This window comes from Erythrolamprus reginae, chromosome 3, assembly GCF_031021105.1.
Source record: "Erythrolamprus reginae isolate rEryReg1 chromosome 3, rEryReg1.hap1, whole genome shotgun sequence".
NCBI lineage: Eukaryota > Metazoa > Chordata > Lepidosauria > Squamata > Dipsadidae > Erythrolamprus > Erythrolamprus reginae.
Genome location: NC_091952.1, coordinates 56957186 through 56969360, shown reverse-complemented (window position 1 = coordinate 56969360; position 12175 = coordinate 56957186). Strand labels below are relative to the sequence as shown.

Genomic DNA, 12175 nt, shown 5'->3' with positions numbered 1-12175 from the left:
TTCTCCCTTTTTCAAACTTTGAGCACAGATCAAGACAGAAAGTGTATAATCTCATCTCCAATGATTGTCCTGCCCGGATATCTCATTTTTATTCCCGAGACCACAAAGACTAAGAACTCGCTTTATTATTTTTGCTTAGACTGCATTTGGCATTTTTATGCAGTTTCCCAAGCACCTGAGTTACTCAAATATTGTTGTTTGATAAGTTTAAAGGTTATTGTCACAAGATGTAAACTGTTCCAAGTAAAGCTACCGTCTGCAATTGACTGGTGGTGATTTTGTCACAATCATTCTACCTCTATTTGCAGGTCTCCGTATTTTGTGATTTCTTTCATTCTTTCTCCTCTTTTACTATCTCCAGATTCTGCAATGACCACTTTCCAGACATTTTTGGCATTCGTATCAATGATTCTAAAGTCTGGGCCAGGTGCTTTTCTGTGAATTTTAAAGACCGTGAAATATTTAGCCTCTTCATTTTCTATTACTTTGTCTATTTTGTGGTCTCATCCCTTTTTGCCTATGGGCAAACAGTAGTAATGATATGCAGAAAATACCATTAGTAGTAGTATTTCAGGAAATCGGGAGTAGATGTTCCATTTGTAACACTGGGATTGCTGTAGTTCAACAGCTGCATCTCTTCATTTTCCAATCCTAATTTTTGATCTCCTTTTGCACTCAGATGCTCTCCTGTGGGATTCCTGAACTCTCTGACCTTGAGGACCTAAAATATGTTTATGATGCACTTAGACCACAAGACTCTGAGGCAGATGCTACTACCTATTTTACCAGGTGAGAAAATATTTGTCTTAACTCTGATAGTTAGAAATTCAAAAAATGAAGATACTAAACATCCATCTCCCAAAATCTTTTTCACCAACACTGTTCTGGGATCTTTATCACAATCATGGAGTAGCATAGACCAGTGTTTCCCAACCTTGGCAACTTGAAGATATTTGGACTTCAACTCCCAGAATTCCCCAGCCAGCAAATGCTGGCTGGGGAATTCTGGGAGTTGAAGTCCAAATATCTTCAAGTTGCCAAGGTTGGGAAACATTGGCATAGATAACTCTCATCATCATATAACTTAGAAGTTCCATCCTTTGATACAGATTGATAGAGTCCAGCCTGGGCAGTGTAGCCACAAAGCTCAACTTCTTCATTCACAACCTGGCCCAGATGAAGTTCACAACGTCGGACTCCCGGCCAACATTGTCATTTGCCCCCCGTGTGCACACAATCAAGACATCTAGCCGTATCATCGAGATTTCTCTCTGCCGACATGAAAAGGTCTTCAATCCCAGCAAAGGATACGTGAGTCCTTTTTATGGCCATTTTGTTAGAGGGCTTTACAGTAGAGGCAATGCTAGGGCAGCTTCTCTAGATAAGTGGTGCTTAAAGCAAGGTATAGTCCATACCAAACACCAAAATAATGTGGAATCTGTATTTGAACCCTATCAACTTTCATCTTTGTCTTGCAGATTTACATTCTGAAGGTAAAACGAGAGCACCCTTCTGAGGTCACATTCATTCAGCGCACATTTGAAGAGTTCCAGGAGCTGCACAACAAGCTACGCCTCATCTTTCCCTCTTCCCATCTCCCAAGGTTAGTCTCCATTTTGTTTATATCCTCCATCTTTCCATGGTGCTTTACTCAGCACATTCCTGCAAGTAAACAGAGAAACCGATTGTGTACTTATTTACAATTCTCCATATGCTTTCCTGAATGAAATGTGATTTTTCCGCTAGGAAAGAATTAAAATCTGGGAATGAAGTAATAAAAATAGCTTTTTAATTACTTTTTGAAGTAGAAGACACACCCACACACACCCCTCAAAAGAGAATGGAAATGTTGATGTCTCTTATATACCTCTATCTAAGAACACCTCTATGTACGAACTTTTCTAGATAAGAAAGTGGTGTTCAAGATTTTTTGCCTCTTCTCAAGAACCATTTTCCACTTACAAACCTGAGTCTCCGAAACTGTAACCGGGGAGAAGCCTCCGTGGGGCCTCTCTAGGAATCTCCTGGGAGGAAACAGGGCCTCCACCCTCCCTGTGGTTTCCCCAATCACACACATTATTTGCTTTTACATTGATTCCTATGAGAAAAATTCCTTCTTCTTACAAACTTTTCTACTTAAGAACCTAGCCACGGAACAAATTAAGTTCGTAAATAAAGCCATAAATAAAGTTCGTAAATAAATACAGCCATTTTTTGCCTCCTGAAACCCTGCCCTGCACGTCCTTTTTCTGTCAAAAACAGGTCCACCAGGCATACAGAAGATTTGGAAAGCCTACTCCTGGGGGCTGGGGAGTCAAAAACACAACTTCTAGGGGATTTTGGAAGCCAAAAATGGACCAGTTTTTCACAAAAATTGGCTCATTTTTCATGAAAACAGGTGTTTTTTCCCTCCTCAGCCCCCAGGAGCATTCTGCAGACCTCCCAAACCTTTTGCATGGACCACTTTTTGCCTTCCACCCCCCACTGTTTTTTTGCCATCCCCATCCCCTAGGATCACTCTGCAAGCCTCCCAAACCCTCTGCCAACCCCGTTTTTATGAAAAATTGGTCCATTTTTGGCCTCCCAACCCTCTCCCATATGTAATTTTTTTTGCTTTCCCCAGCCCCCAGGAGCACCCTGCAGTCTCCCAAACCCTCTATGTGCCTGTTTTTGTGGGAAAACAAGCCTACATTTTGCAAAAATGGGATGCACAAAGGATTTGGGAGGCCTGCAGGGTTCTCCTGGTGGCCAGGGAGGGCAAAAAAATTGTTTACTTTTCCGAAATCTTGGTGCGTCTTCTACTCCGATTCGTCTTATAGACTTAAAAATACGGTAATCTGGTTCTTTATCTGTACATTCATGATAAAACATACTTTCTGAAAAACTGATGAATTATGAATGTACAGATAAAGAACCAGATTACCCAATTTTTTAGACTATAAGACAAATCAGAGATTTGAAAACAGGCTTTTGCCCTCCCTGGCCCCCAGGAGCACCCTGCAAGTCTCCCAAACCCACTGTGTGCCTGTTTTGGTGGAAAAACAAGCCTTATTTTTTGCAAAAATGGGATGCACAGAGAGTTTGGGAGGCCTGAAGAGAGCTCCTGAGGGCCAGGAAGGGGGAAAACGTGTTTACCTTTTGGAAATCTTGGTGCGTCTTATACTCCGATTTATCTTATAGTCTGAAAAATACAGTAATCTGTTTCTTTATCTGTACATTCATGTTTCATCAGTTTGTCAGGAAGTTCATATTATTTACTTACTTACTTACTTACTTACTTACTTACTTACTTACTTACTTACTTATTAGATTTGTATGCCGCCCCTCTCCGAAGACTCGGGGCGGCTCACAACAGCAATAAAAAACAATATAGCAGTGGAACAAATCTAATATTAAAACCATATAAAACCCTATCATTATTTTTAAAAACTAAACAGCACATTCATACCAAACATAAAACAAAGTATCAAAAAGCCTGGGGGAAAGGTGTCTCAACTCCCCCATGCCTGGCGGTATAAGTGAGTCTTCAGTAGTTTAGTATTATTATTAACCCATTTTACACAGGAGCAGGAAAAGCTGAAATGATTCTTGCTTAGGAAATAGATGCGCTTATGCATATGACCATATGTACTTATTTTAAACCTGTGTTAAAAATAACCTAAGTAATGACATCACATTTGGAGAATATATAAAATTTGCCTGGATGTTGCATATGAATTGCAGGCATGCATTGAACACCCTCCCTTTTTGTCAAGCCAAGAAGAGTTTGATTCTTGCATGTTTATTAGGACAGTTACTTCTTAATAGCTCGCAGTGATGTTGCAAGCATCAACTTGGTTCCCTTCTTTCCATAACTTTTTTTTCTGGGAAGCACCATTTTCTGAACCTTTTTACTCCTTCTAGCTGAATATATGGAGAGAAATCAGAATTTGGCATTCTCCGCTTTTTTAAAAAAAACACGAAACAATTCCATGTACAGAACTTTCAAAAACAACCATATCTTTCAACCCTTCTGCTTCAGAGATTTTCTTGATGGTTGGGCTCACTACTTAAACGTCTCTTTCTCCCCTACCCAACCCAATTTCCCAGCTTCCCCAGCAGGTTTATAATTGGACGATCACGAGGAGAGGCAGCTGCTGAGAGAAGAAAAGAAGAATTGAATGGCTACATCTGGCATCTAATTCGTACAGCTCCAGAGGTTGCTGAGGTAACATGGATGAAGAGAGATCATACTAGCAAGACTATGGAGAATTTGTAGCCAAAGACTTCAATATATTATAGTTACACTTGAATTATTCTGCAGTTTGTCCGAAGGGCTCCTGTCTAGGCAATTTTGCTTGATTATTCTGCTGAAAATTTAAATAGCTTTTCTCTTTATTGTCACTCTTGAAATTACTTTAGATTGTTAGTACTAAAGCATGTTGGGCCACAGGATGTATCAAGATTACCCTGATACTTGATATGCTGATAGGTTACTTGCATTGCAGAAGAGAAAGACAAGGCTGAAATCTCTTACTCTCATGCATGTGGTCCACATCTTTAGTGCTGTTAGCAGGGATTAATTGATGGTATATCCTCAAAGCTACGTTAATAATATTCATGATAAGAAAAATGTCAAAAATCTCAGGTCACATATATAAGCTGAATCTTAATTCTTGGCAGGGTTGGAGTGGGGACAGGAATAAGTGACATGTTATTTGCAGAATAGAGTAAATGTATTGTCTCTAATGTTGAGGTTTTCTTGCAGTGTGACCTGGTATACACATTTTTCCACCCTCTTCCAAGGGACGAAATCGCTGCAGGCACCAATCCAGCACCAAAGCCTGCAAGTAAATATCAGTAAGAATTATCTGTTTCAAGATGTTTGGCTGACAGCTGGTTCTGAGTGGAATAAATAAAATAAGAATATTTTCATGCAGGGATAAAGTCCTTCATGCATTCTACTGGAGGAAGCAAACAATATTGGTTATTTAACAAAATTTACTATTTCTTCCTAAGAACTTATTCAGGGATGGTTACATATCCTTCAGGACCTGAACTGTACTTAAAATGATCAAGAAGAGGCAACACACAAGCAATTTTATTATATTTGGAACTAATCAGATATACATAGTCATATATTTATTTATGCAGATTAAGCCTTCTCATGGGAATTGCATACAAGGATCTTTGTTTGTTTAGATAATTATGTACAAGTCATAATCTTTGAGAGCTGTCCTAGTCCTGGTATTCAGCAATATTGCAGGAAGGAATATCCTGATATGTAGATTCTATATTTAGCATGTTATATGCAATGTAGCTTCATTTTGTACCCCCTAAACACTTAACAACAACATTTAACAACAGTCATTGGGATCACAATTTCTAAACTTTGGAAAGCTATGCAATTATAAAGCGCATGTATCTTTACCTCTTTGAGATGTACATCACAACACTTCTGATTGCTGTTAAGCAAGCTCACAGTCATTAAGCACATCATGTGATAGCCATTCATGATCTCTTATTGGCTTCCTATTTGACCATACTTATAGGAAGCTGCCACAGAAGGTTGCAAATGGTATTCACGTGATCAAAGGATGCTGTTGTGATTTCGTAATTGCAAGCCAAGTGCCCTGTGCCTGGTTCGCAATCATGTAACTGCAGAGATGTTGCAACCAATGTAAGACAAGGACCTGTGTTAAGTATTCATTCAGACATAGGTCTGAACAGTTGCTAAATGATCCTTAAGTAAGGATCACACCTGCATACTCTATAAAGTGTTTTTATCTATATTGTCCATCAGAAAGCAGTACACAACCCATTTCACTGTGTTTGGAACTCACCTGATAAACATAAATACAATTCTTATGGGCTTCAATCCTATAACGATGATGTTATCCATTCAACCTATATCTGATTCTTGGTGATTATAAGTCTCTCCACATCTTCCGATCTTGTACTACTTTATCAATCCTATAGAGGAGGGGTTCCCATCCCTTGGGTCATGGACCCATGGCTGCACAAGTGACGAAAACTTAATCTTCACATCACAGGATCTAAGTAGGACATGTAACCATAACTGTCGCCCCCCCCCCCCCCAGTTTCAAAAGGTTGGAGGCAACTGCTATAAAGAACCTTTTAGACTTTTAACAAACATAAGGTTGCTTATATTGACTCAGGAAATTCAAATGAGAACTGATGTATCACTTAAAATGGAGCAAAATAGATAGGATATTTAGTTACATTGATTTTGTAGTAATATTCTTTATATTTTAGATTTTTAAAAGAGATTTTCAAAAGTATGACAAATATTTTTTAGGAAAAAATTGTCAAAAGTATGACAAATATTTCTGCACTTTGTAGCTGCTCCTATCTCTGCTACTAAGTGAAATATAATTTTATTTGCTTATTCATTTTTCTTAGATGCTGTATGGTCCCAACCGGTTGGAAAAGTTGGTGGAGAGGTGAAATTATCAATCTCCTATAAGAACAAGCAACTCTTTATAATGGTGATGCATATCCGTGGCCTCGTAAGTGCCTATCATTAGCTACTCTAATGGTGTCTTCTACCCAATTTTCTGTACATTTATACAACCCAAAGAACTGATTAATCTAATTGATTTAATTTCTCTCTTTTAGCAGCCTATTCAGGATGGCAGTGATCCTGATCCTTATGTTAAGACTTATCTTCTGCCCGATCCTCAGAAAACCACCAAAAGGAAAACCAAAGTTGCTCGAAAAACTTGCAATCCAACTTACAATGAAATGGTATTTGTTTGTGAACCTTGTGTTAATAAAGTAGCCGTTGCATAGTTTCAGCAATCTCAAGTAATAGGCAGATAAAGTGGTAGGCTTACACATTCTGAAAGCATTTTAGAATCTGAAAAGAGATGGATTTAGTTTTTGAGCTCGCTGCTTGTCTGATTCTGGACATTTAATATTTAGAGAGTGGATTCAATTCCAAAATCTTTGCTGAAATTGTCATTTTGCTTAAGCCAAAATAGTGATCATTCATTTTGGTGATAATTAAGTAAAATAAACCCATACTAGCTTATACTGGCAGCTTACACAACCACAACCAACAAAATTGAGATGCAGTTGCTATGCAGAAGGCCTATCCATCAATAGCAGCCTGATCCATATAGAATTCTGCAGGCACCAAAATATTGTTTTATCCATCAATATGTTGCCAGTTGAAATTATCATATTCTATTTGCATGCATTGAAGAATTATACAGTAGATTTATTGTGTAGTTGAAAGATTATAAAATGGATTAGTGAAACAATAAATCAGAGAGATAACCTAGTAATAAAATACGTCCATTTCATAAACAATCTAAAGTAGTGGCATCCCTAGGTAATCTAGGGAAACAAATATCTGAAACCCAACAGCCAATCTAAGAGATGATGCTGAGTTAACAAAACCAATTTGATTTACTAGGAAACAGGGTGATTTTAGGCATTGGGGTTGCCTAGTTGTTGAGTCATACTAACCATATTAAACTAGTAAATGATGTGACATCTCTGGAAGAAAACGGTCAAAGGAAGTCGTCAAACTTCAAAAAACACACTTCTATGTAATAAAAATTATTTTATCATTTTAGAATAAATTTTATTTTAAATAATATACATGTATTAGAATATACTTTACTATTGCCTTACAGTTACTTTTTCATCACTGTAGTAACTGAAAACAGTTGTTAAGCGAGGCACTTGCTAAGTAAGAAGAAAGTTAGGTGTGAGAAGGTTGATGTTCTGCAACTTTTTGGTATCTTCCAGCTTGTCTATGATGGAATTCCCAAAGGAGATCTGCACCAGCGGGAGCTGCATCTGAGTGTCCTGAGCGAAGAGGGCTTTTGGGAGAACATCCTCCTTGGAGAGGTTATAATCCGACTACGAGATTTAGATCTGACACAGGAGAAGATGGGTTGGTTTGAACTGGGCTCTAGGAGCCATGGGATCGTGTGAGAAGCAGGAAGGCAACCTTAGCTTCTTTGGAACTACTTCGGCCCATGGAAGTCCCTGGGAACTAGTGCATGTTCCAGGAGTTGTATCCTGGTATAAAACTCGAAGGATTTAATGTTCTGCGAATAAGAAGATGGACATTTTGTTTCTGTGCAAATGAAGAGTTAATTTCCTGTGGAGAGTGAACATGTTGGGGTTAAGTCATGATAGGGAATCCTATGACTTGAAATGGCTGCTGTAGACTTTTATCTTTGAATACATTTACCTTGTGTCAAGGGAGCAATGACTTAACTGAGGGGGAGGGTTTAAATATTAAAGGCTTCCCCCTCCCCTTTGAGATATTTTTTAATTTTTTTTTTAAAACAATTTGAAGCCAGATGTGAATTGTAGGATGGAATCTAGATGGAGAGGAACTTTGCAGAGTAATGAATGTTATAAATTAAGTTCTTATTGGACTTTCATAAGGTATTTTTTATTTTAAAGGAACATTTGCATAAGTATGTATGATGGGTTTGGAGATATGTGTATTCAGTATGAATGGAAGATTTTAAACCCTTATCTCTGGGACAGGAGCTAGTGTGCTCCAACACAAGCCATCATGGAGACATTGCTTCCAAAGGAGAGCAGTAGCACTTGCACAACCGTAGAACTTACATTTTTTATTTCTTATGATATATAATATAAAAAGCATGCTCTCCTGGATAAACATCTGGACTTATTTGGAGTAGGCAACTCTATTGTTGATTGCAACCATGAACAAAGGCCTTGACCTTAACATGACTAAAAGCTGTGTCTTATTTTTCAATCTTAGCTTTTCTAAATTGTCTCTTACATATATGGTGTTCTAGTCAGTCTCAAGAGATTGGGTGGGAAAATTTGTGCTAAGTGTTAGAAGGAATGAGTTTTTCATTTACCCAAGTTGGGAATCATTGGTTTCCTCTTTCATAATCACCAGTGTTGAAGGACTGATTCTTTAGATGAATCAAGGATCCCTTTACCCATCAATTTGTAAAGCATGGCCATTTATTTCCAGGCTACGTAATTGAAATAAATGATATATTGATGAGTCTTTAAAACTTTTATTCATGACAAGCTTTTCCTCCAAGATAGCAAGTGAGAAACAAAGTGGGTGGAACTTCTAAAAGTATTTGTTTATGACATTATTGAAACAACTCTTTAAAGTTACTGGCAGTGACACATTGCATTGTTGCCCTTTCTCCGAGAAGTAAAACTTTATAGAAAATGATGTGGGGTTTGGGAGATTACCAACTATGGAATTTTTTCTCTCTTAAAAATAGATAATTGATGTTGGTTTTCTAATTATTAATATTTTTGAAAGAGACAGAGAGTTTTTCCACATCACAAGAACTACACCACTTCATTGCCTCAATGCCTATTATCTTCTAGCTCTTGCTGACCTGTTTACCGCGGGAACTCCCCCACACCCCACCCCAAAATTGGCTTGTTTCTCAGGATATGAAAACGTGAACTCATTTTTTTTATCCATGCCGTGTTCTATTTGGAGGAAAAAGCAAACTTGTGGGAGAATTTTTTTTTTCACTTTTAAGCTGAAGGTTTCTTTTTACATTGTGTAATGATGTAATTGGATTTTAAAGAGACAATTACATGAGTGAATTTGGGGCATGGCCTTTGATTATATCTTCCATTCTATAGGAAATGAGATAAAAGTGGCATCTTATGAAGACCTGTTTCTTTCTACGTTGTAAAATGGTGACATTGGAAATAAATAAAGAAATTGGAATGCAATAGAGGCTGTAGTATATCCATTTTAGTAGCAAAAGATTGGAAATATATACGTCTTTTCAAATAACTGTGTCATCAACACAAACTATTGTAACATTTCCACCAATGCATTGTAAAAATGGTTGAACAGCCCACTCTGTTAGAAAAGTAAGAATAGAAAATGAATAGCTCACCCCAACTGTTGTTTCCCTACTTCTTTAGATACAATTAGAGAAAACTGGTAATACAGTACTTCAAAATTACACGAAGAAATCTATTTATTTATTTATTTATTTATTTATTTATTTATTTATTTATTTATTTATTTATTCAATTCAATTCAATTCAATTCAATTCAATTCAAACTCTACTGATCTTCCAGAAAATGGTAAAGACCTGGCTTTTCCAGCAAACCTGGGGCCATTGATCTTATGCTGGTAATCATCGAGATCCAGCCATAAATGTTATGCATGGGTATAACTGTTGTATTTAAATTGTATTTCTGAAAACAAAATTTCCTTGAAAAAGTGAGGTGCTGCAAAGTCCCTGATCAAGACAATGTCTTCAGAGGGGTTAAGAGCAACCCAGCCAAGGGGGGTCACTCACAAACGCGAATCCTAGAAAGAAAACCTGGACACATTTCTCTCTGGGTGAAATGACACAGTATGGAGCTGTGTACCCCTTTTTATTTGGGAGCATAAGCAGATGGGGATAATTACACGTACATGTCAAGTGATATACAAACATCCAATAACATAACTGACATATCTTTGAGTCCTTTCTTTCCCCCAGATATCACAAACCAATTTCCTTGAATGATTTCCTTTGAGCAAATGTTTCTCACACCTAATTTCTCTGAAGCCTTCTGCCTTATCACAACCAATCTCTTTTTATCACAGTCTCGTCCTGTTTTGCTTCAAGCAATGTAAATTTCCCCCTTTGATCATATAACGTTCTGTTTGGAGTGATGTATACTTGTTTATCAGTGAGATGTTTATTGAACCCTTTTATGGTCAGTTGTCTTCCTGTTGCAGATTCACCAGAAGTGCAGACTTAAGCAAGTTAATACCGTCCTATCCTGGCTATAATAGAATCAGGGTAAGCAGAGCATTTTTATGCTAGAGGTCCAGATATATATAATATGATATATTCCTATTGTAACATTCATGCTATACTGCAAAAAAGAGCTTTCCATAAAAATAGAATCAACAAAGAAACAATAACTCAGAGCAGATGTTTATAATGTTTATGATCCTATTTTTTGATTCTCTGATTACTGATAGCTCAGGAAATGAGAAGTAAGTACTGTATTTCAGGTGAATTTCTTGGTCATTTCACTTCCATTTTCCCCTAGTTTCAACACTGGAAAAGAACTGTGCCTCTTTATACCAATGCATTCTTATATCCTACCCTTAGCTGTACTAGAGGGTCTGTGTGATGTAAGAAGCCTGCCTCTCTGAAGCTATATTAATGAAATAGTTGAATCATATTTTCTTACATTAGGTTTTTTGTGAAGAGATGCCCAAGGGACACTGATAATACCTCACAATCAAATTCTTCCTCACCTTATGATGAAAGCCATGTTCAATATTATTCTGCAATACACTCAAAAGAAGAAAAAACATATTATTCTCTTTTTAACAATCAACATCTAACTGTGCCTTTTGGGAATCCCTCAGTAATACCTGAGTATCAGTGCAATTTATACATGTTTTACAAGTTTCAAAATAAGAAAATTAAAAGCTTTTTAGTTCATTTATATTGTAGAAATGTGGAGTGATTTTATGACTGACACAAGGCTCATCTAAGGTTGACTGTGTTAATTACCTAGCAACATAATGACACCTATAACATTGATTGCACAGTTATTGCAACAGTATTATAAGGAAGGAAAATATACAACAATAACAATGGATAATTCCAATGACCCTCTTGGCCATTATTCAATTTTTCATGAGTTTGAGGTTCATAGCAGGCTTTATGTGGCATGATAACATCTGCAGTACAAAAACAAGTAGGGTTGAGATTCATCTGACGGCATAGTAAGTCTTTTAAGTTGTAAAATAGATGCCTTAGATCATTTTGTCCCTTAAAACTACCTCCAAACTCCAAGAATGGCAGAAAGGGGGTGCTGATAGATCAGACTTTTTACCTCCTTGTATACTTGATTTAATTAATAGATTTCTGTTTAGGAAAAAGAAAGAATCAAACATTTGCTTGGAAGCTTCAGCTATTGAATCTTTTTCTTGTTAATGGCAAGTGCCTAGTCTCTAAAACAGGGATGGGCAATTAATTTTGCCATGGGGCCGCATGAGAAATTGAGATGGTTTTAGAGGGCTGGATTAATATAATTAACTCAGTTCTACCCAATACTGTATATAATTGGGTAGAACTGAGTTAATTATATTATAATTATATATTATATTATATTATATTATATTATATTATATTATATTATATTATATTATATTATATTATATTATATTAT

General features: G+C 36.9%; 1 protein-coding gene across 1 annotated transcript in view; it reads left to right on the top strand.

Annotated features, from left to right (window-relative positions):
- The window catches only part of PIK3C2B (phosphatidylinositol-4-phosphate 3-kinase catalytic subunit type 2 beta), a 100398-nt gene extending 90687 nt beyond the window's left edge, over positions 1-9711 (top strand). The window contains exons 25-32 of the mRNA XM_070745449.1: positions 680-789; positions 1110-1311; positions 1479-1603; positions 4090-4207; positions 4748-4829; positions 6403-6509; positions 6619-6747; positions 7759-9711. Of these exons, the coding sequence (XP_070601550.1) occupies positions 680-789; positions 1110-1311; positions 1479-1603; positions 4090-4207; positions 4748-4829; positions 6403-6509; positions 6619-6747; positions 7759-7947 (1062 nt within the window). The 3' untranslated portion in view covers positions 7948-9711. The remainder of the gene's footprint in view (positions 1-679; positions 790-1109; positions 1312-1478; positions 1604-4089; positions 4208-4747; positions 4830-6402; positions 6510-6618; positions 6748-7758) is intronic.
- Positions 9712-12175: the final 2464 nt, after the last annotated feature.